This window comes from Polyodon spathula, chromosome 19 (genome assembly GCF_017654505.1).
Source record: "Polyodon spathula isolate WHYD16114869_AA chromosome 19, ASM1765450v1, whole genome shotgun sequence".
Classification (NCBI taxonomy): Eukaryota; Metazoa; Chordata; class Actinopteri; order Acipenseriformes; family Polyodontidae; genus Polyodon; species Polyodon spathula.
The window spans coordinates 7,447,160-7,472,871 of NC_054552.1; the positions used below are offsets into that span (position 1 = coordinate 7,447,160).

Consider the following 25,712-nt stretch of genomic DNA (forward strand, 5'->3'; position numbering starts at 1 on the left):
TGTAACTGACTGTGCAGTATCAAGCTTTCCATTTTAATTACTGAAATCCATTACAGTATCACACTGCTCCCGCCACCGACTCTCCACCTTTTCTTGCTTGCAAAGGCTGAAGACTGTCCTACATCCTGGCTAACGATTTAAATCTGACAAGCCTTCCCTTTTCAATTTAGATCTCCAAAAGAAACACAAGCCCTCTTTCTTGAGATTTTAGCCGAGGTTGCTTTTTTCTCTCATCCGCTGCAGCTACTGTATCGTTTTAATCTTGAAGATTTTCAACAGACAGTATCAACACTAACCTATGACTGCCCTGTCAGGCAATCTTTGATGTCACAGCATAATGACTCCTGAAAGAACAGCACTAATACTTAATGTAACATGAAACCAGGGCCCTGCAGTGGGTCTGTCTGCTGTCAGGAACAAACAGTTTGACTGCTGCTATCTGGAGCTGACAAGAGCGAGAACTAGCCACCCCCCCTCATCGTCTGGAGGAGTGGTCTCTCTCTTTAAATTGGTACTTGTGACACAAGGAACATACGTTGTTATAACGAATTAATGAGTGTTTTTTGTATATATATATATATATATATATATATATATATATATATATATATATATATATATATATATATATATATATATAATGTGTATCCATGTGTGGAAATATACGCTAGTCGAAAATACTTAAGACAAGAGGGAGGGTCAGACAAAGAGTGTTCTACTGTATTGTGCTAGTATTTTAAATGCATTTTTCGAAATTGACTGTACATGTAGTTGTAAATCTGAGTGACAAATCATGTTGTATCAATTACTGACCCTGAGTCATTTATACATGCAATAAAGTTTTTGATTTATCATATAGTGACACATTTGCAATGAAGAAAAAAAAAAAAAAGAATTCAGTGCATGCTAGGATCACTGAGATCATCATCACGAACCAAGAACAGCAAGCTCCTGCGTTTCAGCTGCTGTTTGAGATGCTTGTGTTGTCTTGACAAATATCGAAGAGGAGCAAAAACATGCATTGTAGATTGGGTTATTAAATCATAACTTTGCAGCATAGTTCCACACCTTAAATCAGATTAGGCGGGCAGATCAAGTGAAGCTGTCAGTCACTGTTAATCACAAATGTAGTTTTATTCTTTCATCGTCGTTTTTAGCTTTTGATTTTTCACGTGCAGTCTCCAGAGTTGCAAAGGTTACACAGCCAACTAGTTCCAAACAAAATAAATATTACCTGTCTGTCGAACCCCAGAGAACAATGTCATTAACTCACTCTGGAGATCCATTCAGATTCAAAGAGACAAACGATTCAGCTAAAAACAAACTAATGAACAGTGAACCTGTTGCATCAATCGGAGATCTGGAGAGATTACACCATTTGTTTCAATCACCCAAGAGAGCAGGCTGTCTTCCAAACTGCCTGTTCAGAATCCCCTTCCATATGTTTTAAATTTGAGGCTTCTCAGCAAGGATTGTTGCCATTTCCTTAAATTTCCTTTAAAGCCTGCAAGGTTATTTTTGATAAGCCATAAATAAACACTGCTGCTGATTTATGAAGTACTAATGTTATTTTTGACTTTACTGCTGTATGCAATATTTAAGATGTTAAAGGGAGGGGATTCTGGTACAGATATATATGCTTTTTTGCCTGGCTAACCAGCTGTCTCTAAAGTATAATATAGCAGTTCTGAGTGAGCCCAACCTTTGCTTTTTGAACTGACTGTACGAAATTCATGAAATTTTAATACAAACCCATCAATATTATTCTTTTTTCTTTCAATGGTCTCTTTCTTCTATCCTTGCACTGCACAGGAACCCAGGGGAAAGGATTATCCATAAACCGTTCAAGGATCACATAGCAAATTCTATTCCATGGCCACTGAGTTAGTGGCACACAGTGGTCCATGAATTTTCTTCTTGATCTTCCCTCACAAGTATAACAGTGCAATTCTTGCAGCACTGGGCAATCAACTCCCACTAAGCTATGCTCGCGCAAATTAAACACTACCAGAATGTGCATAGGGGGTTGTTTTATTGTTTAGGTAATCCTAAAAATGCAACAGATGCAATATAACTATCTTTCAATTCAGCCTGACTCTCATTGATGCATTGTCAGTGTTACATATAATTACTGTAAGCCAACAAACACTTTTACGTTTCAAACTTGCATGCAAACAATGACTAAATGTCATCCTAGCGGACAGGTTGCATGCGTAATAAAATTTATAATATTAGTAGAAGCAGTAGTAGTAATAATAATAATTGTAGAATTTCATCCACTTTTTTTGTAAATGGAATACTAACAGGCAGCAGAAAAAAACATGTGATGCAAAAAAGCCACAGTGAGGGGGTAGCCGAAGAAAAATAACTTCAACTTGAACTGGTTTTGGCTTACTGACAAGTTATCCACAGAAGAGTGTGGACTGGCATAAACATGTGTACAAAATTATAAGTATAATTCTAGAAGTATGCAGGAGGCAACCGCCCGCACACTGCACAGGATCCCAACAAAGCTATGCTTCAGTGCTACTACAGGCAGTCCAAGCCACTGCATTTTCATTACTGCAAAGCTCCACATATATATATATATATATATATATATATATATATATATATATATATATATATATATATATATATATATATATATATATATATATATATATAGATAGATAGATATGCACTACAGAAGTCTTTATCAGATTCTTATAAAATAAACGTAAATCCAGTCCCAATACCTGATCTCACTAGCTAGAAGTACAAAAATGCTCTACAAAGCTTTCAAAACCAGAACATGTATACAGTATAAATAACTTGCACATCCTCTCCTCCGCAAAGGACACAAATCAATAGTGACCCTGAACGCTTTACACTCCTGGGGTATGATCCATAACTTACTGTTGGAATTCAAGTAAAGTGTTCCCAAGATGTAACCTGCTTTAACATATCCAGAAATCATAAACAAATCTGAGTTTAATTACCAACTGAAAAAAGAACCATAAACCAAGTATCTGAAAAGGAAAAAGATTCTAATTCCAATGCTATAAAAAAGCAATGACTATCCTAAAAAAAAAAATGAAACAATACATCTCTCCTTCCATCATGGTTAAATGATGTGCCAAAGTACATAACTATGTAAGAGCCTTGCGTCCTGCAAAGTTTTTACTTTGTTTGCAGCAAGGCTGCAATTAGGGTGTGTAGTTAGGATAAGTACAGGCTAGCTGATTTGTACAAATCAAGTTAAAACCTACACACAACACAAGCATTCCATTATATGGGTATTGTTTTAATTTAAAGAGTTCTGACGGATGTCTGCAACCAAATACTTAAATAGTGTGAGATGCATTAAAGTTACAGCAAAAATGGTCATACCAGCAGAAAATAACTTAACCCCAGAGCTCCAATGCCTTCTGTGTTTCATGGTCTCAACCAATATGTAACAGCATTGCAGGGCTACAGAGGCAAACTGCTGCCTGAGGTTTACATACAGTAAGTCATAAAGGTTGTGTTTAGTTATACCACCAGATATAGTCACTTCCACCTCCTGGCAACAGTTCCCACAGCCAGCAAAATTGAGTTTGATTTTTTATAAGACACCCTGCAACGGTCTGTCACAATGTCATTGTGACTGCTCAAACCTGAACCAATCCCACTGGAGACATTCTCATTCTCAAGCCCTATTTAAAGAGACTTAAGACTTGCTGATGTTCCGACATCATTTACCTCACAATATTTATTTCCCTGGGTAAAGTTTCACAGATTACATCAGTAAAAGATTAATACTGACACACTGCAATACTGCAGTGAAGACATTAGTAAGAACACTTCTATCGACAAATACTTTTAAAAGGGTCCATTGATAATGCATCACTTCAACTGAGAAACAGAAAGCTAATCTCACTATCAATATTAACTTTGAATATTCACATGAACTTGTATCACTAGAATCACAATACTGTGGACTGTAAAACTATTTTACAAAGAACTGCCTGATATCTGACTGGGTCTGGGTTTATTAAGTCTACCTTATCAAACATAATTCTCTAAGAAATGTAGAAAAATGACAGAAGAGCGAGGGGAATACAATAGCAGCATTGTCATTGTCATTATTGACTAGTTAAGTAATAATACTGACCAGGTATGTGTAATCCTGAAAAAACAACTATTTTGAAAGGAGTACTCAAAATCAAAATCACTTTTTTGTTTTAATCATAATTAGTTTATTAATGATTTATTGTTCTAAAGTCTTTAATTCCACAGCCACTTCTAATGCTTTATAGGCGGGTGCATATTTGCAAGTTCTAAAAGGTACTGCTTTACACATTTACAATAAATGTAAAAAATCAAAAGGATAAATGTATTTTATTTATAGCAGGTAAACAGTCAGTAACCCATAACTGCAGTTTCTCAGAAATCTCAGTCACTAAGCAGGTCTGCTGCTGAACTAATTGAAAGAGAATTATTTAAACTTCATTGAATGCTTGAATTTTAGATTGATAAATGCATTCTACTGGTGCCAAACAGGCACAGGATGTCCCACGAGAAGGCATTAAATTCAATTAACTTAAAACCGACATCTACTTCACAAATCCAACTGATAATTCCCATTGCCATGCATAACACGTAAAAACATTACATAATTGACAAATGTTTGAGCAATACAACTTTTCTTGAAAAAACAACCAATATATATATATATATATATATATATATATAATATATATATATATATATATATATATATATATATATGTATATATATATGTATATGTTGTATATAATGTGTATATATGTATATACAGTACATATATATATAGTGTTATATTATATATATACTATATATATATATATATACTAATTGCCTTCAAATAAGTGATGATAAAATGAACACTATCTCAGATAAAATATATATATTGATGGTGCAAAGAGTTTTCATCCACTGTGACGTTTTAAAGAAAGCTGCATTTTAAAAACAATCTCAATTTGATGGAATGGTTTTGAATTCAGTAAAACAATACAAAATGAAACTAAACTGTTTTGCCCAAACAGAAATATAGCTACACATCACATTATATGAATAAATGCATTGCACAGAACGAAATGCATTATTTTTAAGACCGCAAGGTATACCGAAAATAATGAAATTGTACTATAATACCGAAGACGTCAAGTCCATTGCTTTAATGTTATTAATTATTCAGGGCAGTGTGTTGAAAGCTTGTTTGTCTTTTTAGACCTCAGACCTCCGATTTGCTCAGTAATTGTAAAGACAAAATTAATAACCTCTAAAATCGCCATAAGGAGGTTTTTCTTTTTAAAACTTCAGTCGAAAATGCTTGCCAACTAAAAGCGAACTGCAAATCAAAAACATGACTTCTATTATTGAATGAAACAATCGTCCACTGAAATGTGCCGCTGGTTTCCTTTCTTTACCCTCGACCCATCTGTACCTATTCTAAAACTGGCTGAGAATGAATAAAGTCTCCTCTATTGAAATCCCAGACACTGCAGCATATCCCAGTATAGCAATCAGGACAATGTGCTGAATTTGCAGTCTAATTATACATGTGCCATTTGGACCTACACTGAGTTCCAGTGCCACCTTACCTTATGAGGGAACTTCAACTCACAGCTAACAGCAACTGTTCAAAACAAAATGCCATTACAGGATCAACTTTAACCCAACACTGGGATCAGCCAGGTATTGTTTTACAAACAGCCTTTCTCACTTAAGACAAGAATGTAGCATAAGAAACAAAGTTGTTATTATGGACTGGAACATAGCTTAGAAAGGGGAAAAAAAGCAGAGCTGCGTAGACTTACTAAATAGATTATATATTCCACCTTAACTTAAAATTGAATCATTGCCCCAAAGTTCTCTTTAAAAAAATTAATAATTTATATTAATTAAATTATTATCTACGTCTTTCCCCTAATTAAATCATGATCTTAAAAAAAAAAAAAAAAAGTTTCAAATTTGCCCTTGAATTAAAAAAAAAAAAAAAAAAAAAAACTATATTTAATGCTTCACTGCAAACAACTTTAAACAAATCTAAGTATTTGATTTGCTTGTCTTTGGCTTAACATGCCTGTTGCCGCTTTGCCTTTTTACCATTATTAAAACAACGCGTTTTCACTTATTTTAGTGGATACAATTTCATTTGAAATTAAATGCAATCGGAAACTTAAACATGTCTCTTGTTTCTTTAAATGAAAGAAAAAAACTTAATAAGAACACGAAGATTCTTTTAGTAATTATATTAATATATATTATATATATATATATATATATATATATATATATATATATATATATATATATATATAATATATAGCGCCCATGTCACCAATAGTGTAAAGGTTCGACTGTCTGTACTTTTGGGAAACACCCTTAGAGTTGGGCTATCTCAATTCTCCAGGCTACGTTCACACTCACTTTCTCCTGTAAGATCCTTTAGCACCCAGACACAATACCAAATTGTCTTTTCAAATGTACACGTCAGTCAGTTTCCCAGCCATCGCTAAATCAGCAGACCCTTGTGTTAAAAAAAAAAAAAAAACACCTCAGAAATCAGAGGGTTAAGACCCGTGCCGAGATCGTATAATACATATATAGGTAAATAAACATATTTAACACAATAGTGTAACCTACTCAGACCAAAAACTTTAAACCACCACTGAAAACTAAATTCCAGCCATATGAATTGAAAATAAAATAGAAAATATATAATCCTACAAAATCCGAAGCATGTCTATTTTAATTTAAAAAAAAAAAAATGTACTGAAATAATTTTTAAATATGTAAGCATTAAGTGTTTAACAAATGAAAGTTTTAGCAATAAAAAGGCGTGCGTGCCGATCTCGGTTGAAATGAAAGGCTTATCTCTATTAACACCTGCTCTGATAAACATTTGTATTCATTAAATAACACGACCACAACATTATGAATAGCATCCAGCGAAAGTGAACTTCGCATTGCCTGTACGGTTTTCAAGACTTACTTTGTCAAGTTCCCTCTTTTCTACTCCTGCTGCAGCGTTTTGTCAGCTCGCAAAGGAAGCCTGTTTTGTCCAGGTTGTGTATTGTCTCTCTCTCTCTCTCTGTCTCTCTCTCTCTCTCTCTCTCTCTGGATCAGCCTCTGGATGAGGTTTTTATTTTAATTTATGGCTTATGCATTCTTTTAAGGTCAATTTGCCTGACCTCCAGTGGAAGTTAAGTCGGGAGCATTCCAACCCATTGCAATTAGGATTTATATCTTCCCGTGAATTAATGAAAACATCTAACACCATTTAACTATAACAATTACCAAAAAAAAAAAAAAAAACTTTCAAAATAACTTTTTTTTAGCCCGTAATCCTATATAGATTTATTGAAGTACCGCGCTGTGCATTCTCAATAAATAGTACCGCTTTGTGGACAAAAATGAAATTACTTCCCATAGAAACAGGTCTAAACATCCAGCACACCGAACAGCATATTCATGGAGTTTGAGTAAAAGAACAGGGGACCAGCTTTGTTGAATGAATCATGACATTCTAAACAATAGATTGTTACCAACAGGAAAGTTATGTTTAAAAGTAACTCTCTTCTCACGGAATATTGTGTTGTATACACACGTCGGTATCATAAAGAACATATGCGTAATGAAAACTAGCGAGCACACATCATTTCACTTTTAATCAGTTTAGTATTTTTTTTTTCCAAGGGGAGCTGAATGGAGTTGCATTAATTGAGGTAATAAGTACCGTTTATTAAAATGAAGTAATCCAATGCAGCAGTCATACATCGCCGCACGACTAAAACAGGACAGTAGCACAAATACAACAAGGGTGCTTTTTACTTGTGTGACTCTGGTCGTCATGTCTCCAGTTAAACAGCGCAGAAGGCTATCTAGTTTATAAAAGCAAAGGGTAAATAAACAGACCCACATCCGAACGACTTAATACACCGAGAGCGCAAAGGGGGAAATCAGATTTTTGTCATACTACTGAAATCAACAAACACAACACAGTAATATACTCTACAGCGAAAGATCGTGAAAGAGAAAAAAGACGAACAACAGGTTTAAAAGAATAAATCATTACTGGTTACCTTATAGAAGCCAGTCTGGCAATGAGAAAAGCACGTCCGTAAGGTATCCGGTTTCGGTATGTATTTCTTTTTAATTAAAGAATAAAGATTTCTGATCTCTGGAAAATAAAACAGAAAGAAACTAAAGTCTGCTGTTGTTTCCCCGGGCCATGGATAGGGGATTTCGATCTTTATACAGAAGTTTAAGTGTCAAGACCGGTAGGAGTTTTTTTTGTAATCTATCTTTTTTCTCTCTGTGAAACAAGTGAAGCAGGCGATGGTTAGTGCTGTCAATCTTTGCAATCAATGTGAGCGGCCATGTCGCAAGTATTCAAAGCATTTCCCGGCGTGCAACATCAGAAAGTGAGTGGCCAGGGCATTGATCTGAGAAGGCAGGACTCCCCCTCTCACAAACAACGAGAGAGAGAGAGAGAGAGAGAGAGAGAGAGAGAGGAGAGAGAGAGAGAGAGAGAGAGAGAGAGAGAGAGAGAGAGAGAGAGAGAGATGTGCACCACAGAAAATTGAAACACAAGTCGGTTTTGTAAATAAGAAGAGGAGACAAGGAATAAGGCGGCATGTAGGTTAAAATTAAGTTTGCAACGAAGCGGCTGTAGAAGGATGCAAGGCACTTTTTCGTCCTCTTTTTTGACAAATTAGACTATGTTGCCAACATAAGTAAAAGAACAGTAGACCATTCCAAGACACAGCTGAAACAAACAGTGAGCTGCATGCTGTTTACACACAATAACAACGAGGCATTAAAAACACATGTATGGGTTACAAAATATGTCAAATAAAAATCGATTCCATACGTCCCCCTATATAGAGGCACAGGTACAAAAAACGAGGGAGCTTTATTCTCGTGGTTAAATGATCATGTGCGCTCGTAAACGCGGCCACCTCGGCAGGCGTGGAGAAGACAGCAGAAGGCGAAATCAAATGAGGTCGATATAGTGTACATATTGATTAGAACTAGGAGGATATATTTTTTTTTTTTTTTTTTTTACACTGAACCTTAGTAGGTAATGTCGGGAAACGTGACCTGCGAATAAAGGTGTGAAGTTACCAAGCCCATTAAAAAAAAAAAAGTTTGGTTAAAATGTGCTCTTCCCAAAAAATAAATAAATAAAAACACGAGCTACTGTAAATCGCCTTAAAAAGGGGTGGGGGGTCCAATTATATAAAAGGTTATTGAAATGAAAAAATTAAAGGCATGAGTATTCATGATGAAAAGTTAAAAGGGGATTCTTGAAGATCTGTGAAATTAAATGTAACTCATAGAAGGCATTAATAATAGTAATAATAATCGTAATATCATTATAAATACCCAAATAGGCATAAACGTCATTATAAATGTGTATTTAACATAGGGCTACTAATCTGTAGGGCCAAATACGTGTTTTTAATTACTTACGGATTGTGTGCGTCTGTGTTTCTTTTGGACTGTTCCACAATAACTGTAATGTCCCCATACAAACCCCAGACTTAAAAGAAAGTAAACGGAAATAACGGGCAAGGCAAATAGTTGGATTAAAAAAAAAAAAAAAATATTCGACAACGAAAGAATTCAGAAACCACAAACAGAGTTAGAGGGAAATATGGAAAGGAAAATAAATACATAAATATATAGGTCCCAGGATACCACCTATATATATATATATATATACATATATATATTATATATATATATATATATATATATATATATATATATATATATATAAAATTCGGCACTTAAGATGTGCGCACCTGTTTCTCCCCGTTACTTTTTTCCTGACTATTCAAACATACAAAACTTGTTTCCTTTGCATGTTTGTACAGTATACATGTTACATACACATAACCACACATGTGACCCAAAACAGATCATAAAACTTTGCATCATAATATTTGTATTATTCAGACATTTCTATCCTTCAAAAATTTTACCCAGAGGTATGTATGTATTACTTGTCATATTAATTACTCGATAATACGTTGCATATGTACGTTAAAATTTTTTTTAAAAAGAAGTGCATTCAGATGTAACATTAAACTCTGAAGTCCAGTGCAAGACGTCACTTTTATTTTTTATACAATCCATTGATTTTTTGCTTTTTCATATTAGACCTGGCTATGCCCAAATTGAGTTTCTATCCTGAGGTAGTTAAACTCCTTATATATTTCAGGTGAGTCTCAATCAAGTATTGTTTACACAAATGGAATTCCTGCAATTAAAGGTTAAAAACCGATGAGGTCTTCGCTGTCACTTTGAATGTTTTGTATTTTAACTAACTTTATTAAATTACCATGACGTCTCAAACTTATAAAAAAAAAGCATTGCACACAAGTATAGGCTACTTTATTACTCACTTCAAATGTAAATGACTTTAATGTGACGTTGTGTGTAGCTGTTGATATATAATTCAGAATTTTAAACATTTGAGATTGAAAAAAACAGCCTAGTTTGCCATGAAACGGGGTGATGTCGGTGTACAAGATGCAAGTTGTAGAGTGGTTTCAGTTCGTTATACATTGCACTTGCAGGATCTTAAGCCATTCGGCACAAACCATTAGCTGCTTTCAAAATATATGTTTTAAAAAAAAAAGTTCATATTTTTATTTTCATGGGTAGATCTTTTATAATACCTGGTAAAGTTCTAACACACAAGACAAAAAGAGCACGCTTATATGCAAATTAAGGTAACGCGGTTCAAATTTCCGTGTCAATAGATATTTTATAGATATCATTTATACACAAAGTGAATGCAATATTTTAAAAAAACAATACAAACAAAACGGTGCACAAGCATGCTAAGTTTGAATTTCCAAGACATGCTCATTGTAAATGTGGCAATAAACAATCGATCAATAGTTAATCAATACTTAGTGTCTCATGCACATGGATGGTTAAAAATTTTTTTTTAAAAGTTTGTCAGTGACTTTGATTGATCCATTTCTTATGGAAAATGACTAAACCACGAGTTAATACAATAATACGATAATTTGATACATTAAATTAGAAAAACATACCAAAAAACAACCTCATATACCACAATACAATGTCCTGTGTAAACTGATAAGCACACAATTGTTTTGTGTTAGGCTACTATACACGTAATAACCTTTTGCTCATAAGATTTTTCTTAAAGCTTTGGATAAGGTATTTTATTCAGACCTCATAAACCTATACATGTTGGATTATATCATTTACAATGAAAATTACGATTTCAGTAAACGAATCAACGTTTTAGCAAAGAGGCAACTTTATAGTTATTTAAAATGTGTTTGTTTAAAGCAATCCACGTCTGTAATATTACACCAAGCAGTTAAACGTGCTGATCTGAGCTCTGAAAAGTGAATTAGTCAGAAAAATACCAGTGCTCAATACGTGAATTGTTAGGTGTAGAATATTTATATTTGCATAAGAGTAACTACCTAATTTATCCTGCATCAGTATGCGTTTCAAATTAACCTTTTCCCTCGTAAAGTTGCTCTATCGACACAAAATGTTGAAAAAGTTACAAAAACAAAGTTAATAAGAACTAAATAAAGTCACTATATATATATATATATATATATATATATATATATATATATATATATATATATATATATATATAAAACAGAGGACTGCTTAATCAGAAGCCGTTCGTGTTTAGATGGAATAACAAAACAGAAGACACAGTCGGTTATTTTGAATTTGCATGCTGATAATAGAATGTTGTACTTACATAGACAGAGGGCTGGCTGCACTAGAAAAAAAAGCTGTTTGTGTGAACTGAAGTCACACAGGGCTGCAGAGAGAGGGAGCGAGAGAGAGAGGGAGAGAGAAGAGAGCTGAGGAGTGACTGAGTGGGAGTGTCAGGCTAGATACACCTTCACCACATCTCATCACATCTACCAGCCTCTCTGTCTATCTTTCATTTTCACATTCCCTTTGTTCCGGAAAAAAAAATCATATCCACACGTCATATCTCCATCCAGTCTGGACCAAAGAAAAATGAATATTTCAGTCAAACAGGGTATTGCCTCTAAGGCAATAAACCTATTGCACTTTAAGTATCAAAATATGCTGAGAAATTCACAAAATTAAGAGTTCACACAGCAAAAACAAACAAAAAAAAGTTGAATGCTTGAAGTCTAATGTTAATGTAAACTAATCTTTAACAACATACCTACAATTGTAAACTGAAATACTGTTCAGTAATGTAAGTTTTACAATAAAGGGATTTGGGAGCGATTGTGATTTACCCCAAATATATCGCCATATTGAGATAAGTGTTACCGATCAAACGAAATGATAAATGGATTTGTAATAATAATTGGGAGGGACTTGCACCTAATTAAGACAAGCGCTTTTTTAAAAATCATTTTCTCACGAATGTGACTTTATAATTCGTATTGTTTTGTTTTTCAATTTTGAATCAAAAAGCAATTTCCTATCTCGTTCAGATTTATGACTTGTAAAAGGTAATTAAAATATCTGATGCATTTATCCCTAGAGTTTAACAGGAAAATATACGCTGTTACGCATTTTGCGGTTTTACCATTTCCATCAAGCAATGCTTAATTAAGAGCAGATCTAAGGGTTTGATACAATGCTTGATTTGTTTTCTTGCTTGGGTCCTTTCATAAAATATGTATTTAAATCACACACACTATATGTACCTCTCTTAAGCGCTAATCTATCAGAGACTATACAAATAAAACACATTTTCCAGCAACAATACCCTTCAGTTATTGATTGGGAACAGGTACATTTGCATGGCCAAGGTGTATGTATTGGTTTATTTGACTCACATGCCACCCTTCGGTAAACTTGAGAATTACACCTTTTCAAACTTAATTGCTAATGTAACTGCCTTTAAAAGGTAACACTTTTTAATACAATAAAACAACACAGCAATTAAACACTGATACAGAACAACAGATGCTATAAACACTGTATAACGCGTGTCCGATTACCGTAACAACTTTACTCCGTGACCATGGTACCATATCATTCTTCTAATATTCTGAAATAGTCGATGCATTTTACTTTTATCATGGGCTATTCTGCTAGCCTGATAATACATCAGTGTCGCACGATTAGCCTTACTGAATCAGAACGCATTACAGATCAGCCAATACCAACCCAAAGCTTAAGTTTTCTGGAGTTTAATTGTTTAAAAAACGAGCAAGAGATATAGATGAAAACAGTGCATCCGCCGCCAAGGACGCGTATAACGCAAGACGAGATAACACATTTCAAGACAAGTATCAGTATTTAATCATAGCAGCTTTAAAAAAAAAAAAAAGTCTTATATCAGCCTTACAAATTCACTCCCAAACGTGACAGTATAAACGCCAAACAATTATATGAACATTTGTTATAGCGTGGGAGTAAAATTAAAGTAATGTTTTCATTAGAACACGAATTAAACTGACAATGTGGTAAATATACCGTGTATTCTTGATTAGCTTATACTATCTTGATGTTTTACTTTCATATATATATATATATATATATATATATATATATAATACATATCATATACATAATATAAGTATACATTAATGTAACAACAAAAATTACATTAACTATTATATTTATATGCACAACTATTATTATTATTAGTAGTAGTATTAGGCAACAGTACTAAAACAAATAAAGTACATGTTTTTGTCATACATCTTGATTTTATATATATATTTTATATATATATATATATATATATATATATATATATATATATATATATATATATATATATCACTTAAAATCATTTAGGAATCATAATTAATACATTGGCTATTGTTTATTCCAGTTGTCACCATTATAGTTATTTCTTGAAATACCGGTACATTTTATTGAGAGCTGCAAGAAAGGGTGCTGCAATGTGTGTTTTTCTAAGCAGCTTTTTAAATGCATTGTGTTTATTATTATTATTATTATTATTATTATTATTATTATTATTATTATTATTATTATTTCTTTATTTTTTAATTGTAAAAAAATAAATAAAATACATAGTATTTTCTGGTGCATCTCACTCCTGCTTAACTGATGTTTTACACACTGTCCACTTCTGAGAGATAAACCAGGTTCACATACTGCACACATTCTTACCTTAAGTTGTTATGACCAATTGTACTATTTTTGTAAAGTTTAGCGCCCATGTGCATAATTGGAAGACCCTCAGCCCAACAGCAAATAAAAACACAGCAGTTGCAAATGGCCTTTCATTGATGGCATGTTTTTTCAAATTGCACATCTTTTAAACCTTTCTTTAAGATACAGGCCCTTAACCCCAAATCCCCCCACCCTCATTTTGTTTGGTCAGACTTTTTTATTTCAGTTTCTGCGGATTCGGTGTCTTTAAGGATGCAGCAGTGATGCCTGAACGTTTATTTTAATCAACAATAAACAGTGACCTAAAAACAGCCCACCTACATGTTCTTTTGGGCCAGTGCTATTAAAAACCTACACACATCATATTTGAGTATATATCTGAACAATTACAATACCTTTCAATGAAAACCTTTTTTTTTTTTTTTTTTTTTTTGTCATGGATGGATATTTGACCTATGTATGTTCTGTTTGGTATACATAATATATATAATCTATATATAATATATAGATATATATATATATATATATATATATATCTCACATATGATAAAGTTTCCAAATTTCCCTGTTCTTTTGTCACTTTTAATGAGCTAAGCCTTGGCGGAACTACAGCCATAATATTTCTAAACCTGAGTTTAAATGGACTTCATTACACTATATTTTTATTGAATGTAGTAATGTTCATAAATGGCTTGATAAATGTTCACTGGTGGAGAAACACCAGCAGTATTATCCCACGATACTGTACATGGTCTTGATCCTCGTGTATTACCGTTGCTGCACTCACAAATGTCTGGTATGTTTAATAAAGTCACCAGCATATTTTACTTCTAAGCAAACCAGAGGAAGTGCAAGTTGTTTTTTTTTTTTCAAAATAATTAGCTTCATTTTTTTTTTCTGTTATAAGGCCAGTAGAAAAATGTAAACCAGTACAGTGATCTCTTCGTCCCCGTGAACAGCGAGCTTGCTAAAGAATTGCAAAGGAAACATTTGATTAAATACATCCCAGTGTTTTACCTAGGAATTTTTGATTGTTTGAAGTTACAGATAAATAAAGAAGGGTTAGAGTGAGGTACACCAAAATACATACAAGCCTTAACTTGCTCCATTTTTTTTTTTTTTTTTTTTTTTTTTTTTTTAGTAGCAGCAGTCTTACTATACAGAAATATTAAGGTTGTGGTATTTTGTTTCTGATCTTTGGGTACCATTGTATGAACTTACACACAAAGTACCCTCCCATTGGTAATTATGGTATATTCTGCAACTACACCGATGCTGCAGGGTTTGTGTGAAAACCTGTTGGCCTCAGGACACATATGCACATATTTTCAAGTATTTAACTGTCAATAATAATAATAATAATAATAATAATAATAATAATAATAATAATGTTAGAACAGTTTACTTGTTCATGAGCAAAAGGCCCACATATATTGAGAGCAGATGTTTAATTACAGTTATTTTCTTTTCAACAATGATGCTGTTTAAGAGTTACCAAAAGCAGCAAAGGCAGTAGTGTTTTTCTATGGTATTATAACCCCATATTGCTGCAAGTTTTAACAAAATGGCTAGCGACAGACAGGTTTTAAAGACTGTTTTCTGATAAAACATGCACATGTACTTGAATGTAGTACACTGACACCAAGGAATTTCATTTTAGTATGAAACTGAATATGATTGTGGGACACTGCAGCTTGAACATCTGTGTCAGCACCACTGGGCTTGGGTCATTAAACTTTCAAATAAACATCAAAACATCAAAATGATGATGAGTTTAAAGCAAATATACCTCCTTTCCAGCATGCAAGAAATCGGTTTACACTTTCTTGTACAATAATTAATATTTAATGCACTTGCACTTTATTAAAATATTCATAACTAGTATACTGTTATTTAGCTTGGTATGTTCTGCATGTTTCCTATTTTTAGGTGACAAAAATGAAATCATAATGGATGGATTTGAAAGTAAGACCACACAAAACCCTACTATGTCTATCTCAGCTGAGCCTCATTATAAAAATTCAGCAAGCACTACACTTGCATATTCTGGATCGTTTTGATGCATATTAAAATGCCTGTCTTACCCCATTCATATGTTAAAAGATACTGCAGGAAAAATAATTTTGTGTTACATTAGAATGACAATATCCAGCAACCTGGATGAATCGAAACATTTAACCACTAGTACAAATTGTATATTGCCAAGGGAAACTAAAGAACATTTTAACTGGTAGTGTTTAACTAAATGAATACTTCAGGCACATATAATGCATGAATATTTTGTCTTTCATATATTTCATGTCTTTTTATTTGTCACCTCATTGACCTTCCAGGTCATCGAAGTAAGCCCACTACTACTGTATATTTTATAGTCATCAGTCAGCGTATGTTTTTGATTAAAGCATTCCTCTGTGAAAATATACTTAAATTAAACAAACTTTCAATAAACCGTAATGTCTTTCTTTTTTAATAATAGACCCGCAAGGAACTTTGAACCACAACTAGCAAGATACAGCCCCATTCATTAACCATCAGTATTTCTGAGAGTCAGCAATATTTTGGAAAATGTCTATAAAATTCTCTTTCTATACATCATAATGCCAAGCTTCTCTTCTACGATAATTAACACAAGTCAGATAAAAAGAGAAAATTATAAACTGTTAGTTATTATGTGGCAGGACGCAGAAGTGGGGATCATTTTAATTGCTAGCAGCAGCAAAACAGATTTGTTTTGTGTTACTTTAAAGAGTTTGCATATTAAAACATTTTAATTAGAGTTAATTGCCATGTGGGAGGGGCATGTGCAAAGTGGGTTAGCATACAGAATCTTTTAAAATTTAATTATAATCAGACAACAAGTGCATCTAGCATAAAATTAATTCTACAATGCAAAGGTTAAGTAAATTAGTTAAGTTCAGAAAGATAATGAAGAATAAACAGAAACATCAATACAAATTGACAGGAACAATTAGCACAGTACAACCAACTGTGGATTGAATGGAATGTGTCTCATATGTCCAGTATTCATTCTAGATCCTTAGTTTGTCTATTTTTTTTTTTTAAATACATCTTTTAGGGTTCATAGAGGCTATAAGGCTGACCAATTAGAACTCTGCTTGTATCATCAACACCAGTCCATTATAATAAATAGCATCAAATAGTTTTAACAGATATTATATTACTCTTGATCTGATAACTCTACAGTCAACTTTTTTGTTAACCCTTCAAAGGCTATGTAAGGTCGAGGGGGGTTGGGGATCTTATCTCTTGGTTGCCATTTCTTTGATCAAGTTCCAGTATTTCTGTTTAAACCAACTGAGAAAGCCATACATCCTAGATGCAACCATCGCTGTTAATTTTTAATGAAAATGTTATGTAATTAATTGAATCATAATTTGCATACATGCTAATTAACCTAATCCCACTTGGACATGTAAAGTGGGACACTGTGTTCTCATTAGATGACCTAAATTTCCTACTTGTTACTCTAAATTTCATCAAAGTTTAGTCAGGGTCTGATGATTCCTTTTAAGTTAACAGGGAAAGTCTAATTAATTAAGTCTAAATAACAGAATTTAAATACATGTTATCCCTAATTACATAATGAGACTTGATTTCGAGTTAATTATGGAAATACATTTGTCGGTTAATTTAAACCAAATTTACATAAATACTAATTAATCAAAAGAATACTTTTACTTACACTTAAATTCACCAAATTATAATTTGCAGACACTGAATGGGGTCAAGTTGCCATATTTAATTTGTACACCATAAGTATACCTCATCTAGAAGTTGTTCCACTTCTAAATAGTGAGGCATTTTGTTTTGCATTAACTCTTATATTACACGACTAATCATCTTTAAAAAATGCAATCCCATTTACAAATGGAACATGTGTCCTTCATTTCCCAATTCCAAGACGAGCATTTGGTATAATGAAAACAAAACGTGCTATCCAAGGGTAATAGTGTGCAACAAGCTAAATATAAAGTTATATTAAGAATCTAAACTCTTGCCAGCACTTGCTTGTAAAATTAAAAAAAATATTATTAAAGTTATAAGCCTCTGCCAAAAGCCCTCCTACTGTCAGTGACTGACAGCCTGGCGCTATCAGACATTTGCCTTTTTGACTTGATTACTCTTTTTTTTTTTTTTGGACGGACGACAAGCTTTAAACAAGACCGATCGAACACAATGTTATATTTTTCTTACAACACACTTTAAATAAAAACTTCAGGATGTTTCAAAGGGAACAAGGATATGTTTTTATTTGAAAACAAGTCATTCAGCAAACTTTTGCTTTACGTTTTGAGGAATAATTTGTCAATAAAGCCCTTTTATCGCATATCTTAATAAAGACCAAACACAGAATCTTCTCCCCATTACATAACAAATGCACTGTCCTCCATGTTATGAAAAGTTATTATTGGAAGCAATGCCTACTTTTTTATTTTGTATTGTATATATATATATATATATATATATATATATATATATATATATATAATATATATATATATTATAAACATTTACCAAAAATTACATTTTATAAATCAACATAACTTTCCCGTCGATTTACATTTGGGCAGGTTCTGATATCCCTTTAAAGGAATATCTTTTAAATAAACAGATTAAAAAAAAACTGCTGTATTTTAATAGCTTTGGTTTATTAGTTTTTGTGTGGGGTACACTTTGCTTGAGACCAGAACTAGAGCAGTCCCCACTATAGTGACAGGAACCATTGTTCAGTTGTGTGTGCTTTGAATGTCTACTTTGTTAATAATAAAGATCATCCATGACTTTAAAAGAACAGCAGCCATGAATGAGAGGTTTAAGGGCTAGATTCAGTAACTCTGCTTTTTTAATAGCTCCCAAACAATCATGTTGTGAATAATGTGGCTCTCAATATGTTTTAGTGAGGAGGACCATTGCCAAATGGTGTGCTATAGCCCTGAACTTAAAACCCCCCTCTCTGTCTGCTGGTCAATCATACCAATTCTCCCCCAACATCTGGACTTCAGTTAGCTTCTCAACATGGTGCTCCTGTGAATGAAAAACCATTCATTGAATAAATCAATATTGTACATACATGCAATGTAAAATGCACCTCCATCTTCATCTATTATACATATAGTTTAAACAGAATTTGTAAATATTTGTTATTTATTATTTTACTTTCCACAGACTTACGGTTTGAGCTGATCAACCTACCCACACCATAGTATCCCACACTATAGTAAAACCACAGCATGGTGTAATAAAGCATGGTGCAAGCACTGTAAAGCATAGGTAAGCATTGTTAAGCCCAGAGAGGCATAGTAATGCATATAAACAACATGGCAAACCATGGCTAAGTATGGTAACTGTGCCGTATAACCACGGGAAAACCTTAGGAAAACTACAAATTACAGGCAAACTTACTGTGGTACACATTTATAAGGAAAGCCATAGCTGGGTTCACTTAGTTAGACTAGAGCATTTTACTGCACTGGGGAATCACTCTGGATTGCATTGCATTGGGTAGTGATGTTTCCATTGTGAATCTCCTCAGAGCTGTCAAATTCTCTAAATAAATCCTGCTGTGACTTTTTGGCATTATAACATACATTTTTTACTGGAGTTAAAATTACACATGCGTTTCCTTATTTATCAATGAATATTTTCTCGAGTTTTTATATCCATTGTTATTGTTATTGCATTTTGGGAAAACTGACGGCCAATGCCGTAGTAAGAACTATAGAACTGTTTTGTACTTTTGTTTATTTATTTATTTATGACATGCAATACTTTTCCATAAAATTCGATTCTTTACCTGCTTGTGCTTCGCTTCAGCATTCAATAAATGCACATTTTAGACACAATTTAAGCGCATCCCTTTGCTAACTATCTTTACCAATGTATATATTTATTAGACTGTTTTATACTTACATGCAAAAGTACTGTAGGTAGCGAGTATAATCTTCTCAAGCAGGTTCACACAACCATGAACTAACCAACCTAACAACACAGGTCACCGTGTTGTGGATCTTTAATGTGCACAGATTTCTGGGATACGAAGTCTTCATTATGAAACATGACCCGCCTCTGAAGAGAAGTAAGAAACTACGACTCCCAAGGATCATTGTTGCAACTCAGTTACAGACCTATACGTGAGAAAGAGAGATTCAAACGAAAGTGTTCTTGGAATTACAAAAAAAGAGGAGCTTGCATCGAGGACTATACAATGAGCTCAAGAGAGGATCGACAGCACGGGATGAAAAGACCTGCGTCACCAAACAAAGTATATATATATATATATGTTTTATTCTAAACAGATGCATGGTTTATTCATAACCCTGGTCACAAAAACTACAAAGGCCTTAGCTTTTGGAGTAGGCAGTGAGCACCTAATTTCGCTGTGTTGTGTATTATGTTTTGTATTGTGGGACTGATATGTTAAATAATTTTAAATACACACCGGTGTAAAAACAGTCAACATCACACAAAAAAAATTCTCATTTTAATATACTATCTGACTACAAATGGGGGGGGGGGGCGTTGGTGTTCGTGTTCTAAAATATTATTGGTAGCTATTTTTTTAAATTTAAAGTTGGAGTAGGGAAGCGACGAACACGACAAAATGTTACCGGTTTGTGACAAACAAGTAGAAAGCAGCTTTCACTTTAGCTAGATCGTCTGCATTATATTATGTGTTTACAAATGTTGAGTGTCGGTAGCTAGCCATATCATTTGCCAGTTAAAATTTAAAGCAGGGTGGTGAATTCTCTCCGTACGGATAAACAGAACATATAATTGTTTACGTGTAATCCCCTCAGAGTAAAAAGGTGTATGGAAACATGGCGCTACAGTGAGTGCGGTGGAAAAACGTGCAGAAGAACAGGGACATACGACGTTTACTTTGCAAAGAATTTGGAAGTCGTGTATTTATAGTGAGTGTCTATGTGTTGGGCTTAAAAATAAAACTGGGACGTCTAACAGCGTTTTTGAAATAGCAATCGTGCTAAGATCGCAAAATAGCTAAATTAAATTCACACTAGGGAATGGTTTATAAATAACTATGTTAAATATGTTATTTGTACTGGTCTTGCATTCAAAAACTAATACAGAATCTTCCTGCATGAGATTTATCATTGCCACGTTAGCTGACATAAAAGACTGCTGATCTGCATGTATGTATGAATATGAAAGAACCATTGTTTATAGCTTACAACACAACTTAACGTATTTGCTCTTAAATTAAATATGATTCAGAACTGTGGGAAACATATGCTTGTGTCCCCAAAAGTGATTTATTTTTTTACACACACCAAAACCTGATTTATTTTTTGCAACACTGTACGTTTTACACTTGCCAAAGTTTCAGCCCCTCACAACGATTCTTGAAAGATGATCCAGTAAAATTATCTTGTATTGCAGCTGGGATCCAGTAGCTGGGAGGCTGCAGATTTAGGCGATAATGAACGGAAGCAGAAGTTTTTGAGGCTCATGGGAGCAGGAAAGGTAAGCTTGCACTTCTCTGTAGACATAATGTTTGGGTGTAGTTTCAGCAGTGACACCAAGGCACACAGGAGTGCTGTCTTCGAAACTGTGTAACACATGCACAAATAAGGAAGGTTAAATTAATGTTGAGCCTTAATAAAGGTTATCATTAATGTTTAAATTCAACATTGGCACACACAGCCATTAAATGGGGTTTTTACAACACCTTAATGCTGTATTGAGCTTTCAGGTCTCTGAGGCCAGGGGTATCAATTCCATTATACACAACACATGTACCAGAACTACTGCAATTACAAATTTGAACGTTGCTACAGACTGAAGTGGACTAACTTTTGGGGAGGGGTTTCTTCTAATTTTGGTTGATGTGTAAACCACTGGTAATGGAGAAATTACCCTATTTGCAGTATCCCAGAAAATAAATAAATAAATAAAAATACATGCATGGCAAATAGTTATCTAAGCAGAATAACAAATCTACACAAGTTAATTCAGTTTATCTATTGTGCATTAAATACAGACACAGTTCAGATCAATAAAACAAGCCCTTTTGTGTAACAGATTGTAAACACAAGGGAGTGGGATATTAAACTTGGATTGGTCTATGTAGATTTATGCCTACTCCATGACTTTGTTGTACTGTATTAGAATAACCATGCATTTCCATTACTTTGTATGTCAGCAGTAGGAGTTGTATTTGTTGGCTGTTTGTTTTACAAATCAAGTGTCAGTGTATTTTGTTTGCTAATTTTTATATTTGTTTAGAAAGAGCACACTGGACGTATTGTTATAGGAGACCACAAGTCAACGTCTCATTTCAGGACAGGTGAGATATTATTGTTTGTATGCGTTTTAAAATGACAGAAATGTGTAATTTAAGATTGAAAGCGTAACTTATCTGATAGTTAAAATTAATTTTGATTGAATACATAAAATGTAGCACCCCTAGTAGTAGTGAATATGAAGGCACAGTTACATTTTGTTGAAAGTTTGTAATAAGTCAACTACACAACTGTAAATGAAAGCAAATTGTAACTGTATTTTTGTTTAATTTTTATTTTTCCCCAGGGGAAGAGAATAAGAGGATGAATAATGAACTTGAGGTTTTGTATCAGCAAGGCTTGGATAGCAAATTGTCTGGAAGAGATAGGCGACATTGTGGCTTGGGCTTCAGTGAGGTACTGTATATAATATCAGCTTTCATATTTCCTTGTACCCACAGTGATTATTGTGTGCTGAAATGCGAGTTTTGTGGTGCATTCTCTACTGCTGGAACATGCTATACACCAGAACAGTTTAATTTCTACTACAAAAGATTACAATCTAAGTGTAAAATATATATAAAGTACATGTTTAACATAGCTTCCTCACCAAAACGGAATAATCTGATTATTAGTATTTTTTATTTAATGTCTCATAACTTTTTCTGTATAAATACACAGACTCCATGGTCCCATTTCTGTCTGTTAAAAAAAGCAATTGGTTGTTTTATTTTCACTGCAACGGTCATGTTTCTAATTTAATATGGAAATAATTTGACCAAACATCTACCTAAAGGGTGTCAGATGGAGTTGCTATTAATTGTACCCTTTGTCATGGTGAATAAGTATAATGTATAAACTATTTTCACCTTTCCAATCAAAAGACTTCCTCTTGTTTTAGCCTGAACAGACACCGAGCATGGCTGAGGCAGACCCAGAAAAACAGGATAGTCCAAAGGACTCTAAAAATAAACCAGAATCAAAGCAAGAGACTTCTTCAAAACAACAAGAGCCCAGTCAACAACAGCATCAAGCAGACTGTCCAGACAGCCAACACAAGGACAAGAAGAGCAGCTTTAAAACAGCCTTTGTGAAGTCTTTGTAACAGATAACAGAAATGCATGCGTCTATGTTTTTGTTATACTACTTTATACTGTATATATGGTATGTACAGCCATTTATTCTTAATTTCCATTGTTACAAATTCAGTTTCATTCATAAGATGCCCTGGTACCAAAATGTTAAGTATTTCATTCAGTCACTTTATAAGAGGGCGAGTCCTGTGCCTTAGCCTATGCTGGAGTGGATATTAAATGCTTTTTAACTGCTTTCCGAAACAAGCAAACATTTTTGGAAAGGTTTAGTGCGCATGATGCTCATTACATTTTACAGAACCAAATGGAATTAGAGCATGGCACTTTTTAACATCATCTTTGAAGTCCAGGGTTAAGAATAACAGATGTATATGAATTACCAGGCAAATTTCAATAAATGGAAATACGTCAAGTGTCTGTGGATGGTTTTCAATGACTACCATGTATTGGTCTAAATGCAAAATAGAATTTTCAGCTGATGCTATTTTTTGTTGTGACACGTTTCCAGAATTGGCTATACAGGGTAAAACAGCCTATGGCGGCCTCAGATACCACTGTATCAACTTGTTATATTTTAACAGCTGTCTCCACAAAAATAAACTTATAATTTTTTTTTTTTTTTTTATGGAGGACATCTTAAAATCTCTGCTCAAACTGCTGCTGTTTTTCTGGTAGTTAAAGCCAGGTTGCCTTGTCAAATTTCAAGTACTATGCTATAGCAAACAAGCTGTAGTTAAGCATCAAAGTATTGATTTCTTTTCTTGTCAATTTAAAGTATTTAGTTTTCCAGAAATTCCAATTTTCAAGCCAGCTCTGGGCCAAAGAAAAAAAAAAAATCTTTTTGAAACTCCTTTACGATGTAATCTTATTCTGTAACCACTGAGGGTTAGAAATGTAATGTAAATTGCATTCCCCGGTATAAATTGCTGTTCAGCATGAAGAGGCACTGGTTTGAATGTTAAGAATCCCCTCAGCCTTTCAGACAAAATCCACATTGATTATTTGTCCAAATGCAATAACTTGGAAGAACAGAAGTGGGCTTTTCAGCTCTTTCAGTAAAGGCAAGAGTGTGTGTGTGTTTTTGTTATTGTCTAGCAGGTTTACAAAAAGCTGTGCAATGCTAAAACTTGTGGGACACAGGATCATAGAAAGTCGTTTTAGAGTTTGTTAAAAGAAACATACTGTATCATACTTTATCATTAAATATCAAGAATGCACTACCCACGCTTGTTTACAATTAGTTTACATTGTGAAAAGCAGAAAGGTGAATTTAACCCAAACATTGTTTAATTTTGGATTGGGTAGGTTTTTAATTATATTTTTTGTATATGTTTCTGTAAAGAGATTTTTTTTCTATTAATAAATTGTGTTGAAGCTCTGGAACTTAAACCTCCTCCCCATGCATAGAACTGATCACTTTGGAGTGAAATTAATTTTGATTCTGCCCTGACTTGTTTAATGACAAACCCTAGAACAACAGTGCCCTTTGCTTACCACAGGATGCTGTTGCCTTCTTTGTGTTTTCCACAGATAACCTGTCCACAAAAATCTGATCCAGTTCACACTACTACAGTGGTGGTCATCTAAGATACAAACAGAAGGGACGTACCAGAAATTAGAGAACTTTCTTCAGGTAATACCTCATGTGATGGGTATTATTGCATTTATATACCTATTTTGAAATGTATTATTTTCTTTCTTGCAATTTGTAGGGGATATGCATTTACATTCTAGTGATTTCAGGTTGCAGGATTTCATCTCCCCATTAGGCACAAATCATATTTGTTGCCAGCTACTTATGCCCACATTTGACACTTTAAATATAATTTAATATAATTGGGCATTTGCAATGACCTTGAATGGTTGTACTTAGTTATGAACTAGCAACTGTTACAGTACTAACTAGGGGGTATCCTGTATCCTGCAGACCTCCCAACTTGTATGAGTCCAAAGCTTGTGTAAAACTGGTGGAAGCATTTTTTGATTTGCAATACATTGCCACATTAAAGTGTTTGCTTATTTGTTACTGCTGTTTTAACTTACTACAGTACTAACATTAATCTGATGCTGTCACTGTGTAGTGTAAGACTGTTGTAAGAATTTAAAACCACTAACACTTGGTTAATTTAAATCATTTTTTGTTGGTCAAATTCTCCTTGCAGGAACCAATCATTTTAAACCTGTTTCACATTG

General features: G+C 33.7%; 2 protein-coding genes across 2 annotated transcripts in view; one reads left to right on the forward strand and one right to left on the reverse strand.

The window, feature by feature from the left end:
• LOC121295003 (transcription factor SOX-6-like) overlaps positions 1–8,432 on the reverse strand; it is a 156,030-nt gene extending 147,598 nt beyond the window's left edge. The window contains exon 1 of the mRNA XM_041219268.1: positions 8,092–8,432. The gene's annotated coding sequence lies outside the window, so the exon portion shown is untranslated. The remainder of the gene's footprint in view (positions 1–8,091) is intronic.
• Positions 8,433–20,287: 11,855 nt separating this feature from the next.
• LOC121294932 (small acidic protein-like) lies at positions 20,288–25,545 on the forward strand. Its single transcript, XM_041219151.1, has 5 exons — positions 20,288–20,447; positions 21,584–21,667; positions 22,430–22,490; positions 22,733–22,842; positions 23,327–25,545. The coding sequence occupies exons 1-5, from the start codon at positions 20,391–20,393 to the stop codon at positions 23,528–23,530; spliced, it is 516 nt and encodes a 171-aa protein (XP_041075085.1). The 5' UTR covers positions 20,288–20,390; the 3' UTR covers positions 23,531–25,545.
• Positions 25,546–25,712: the final 167 nt, after the last annotated feature.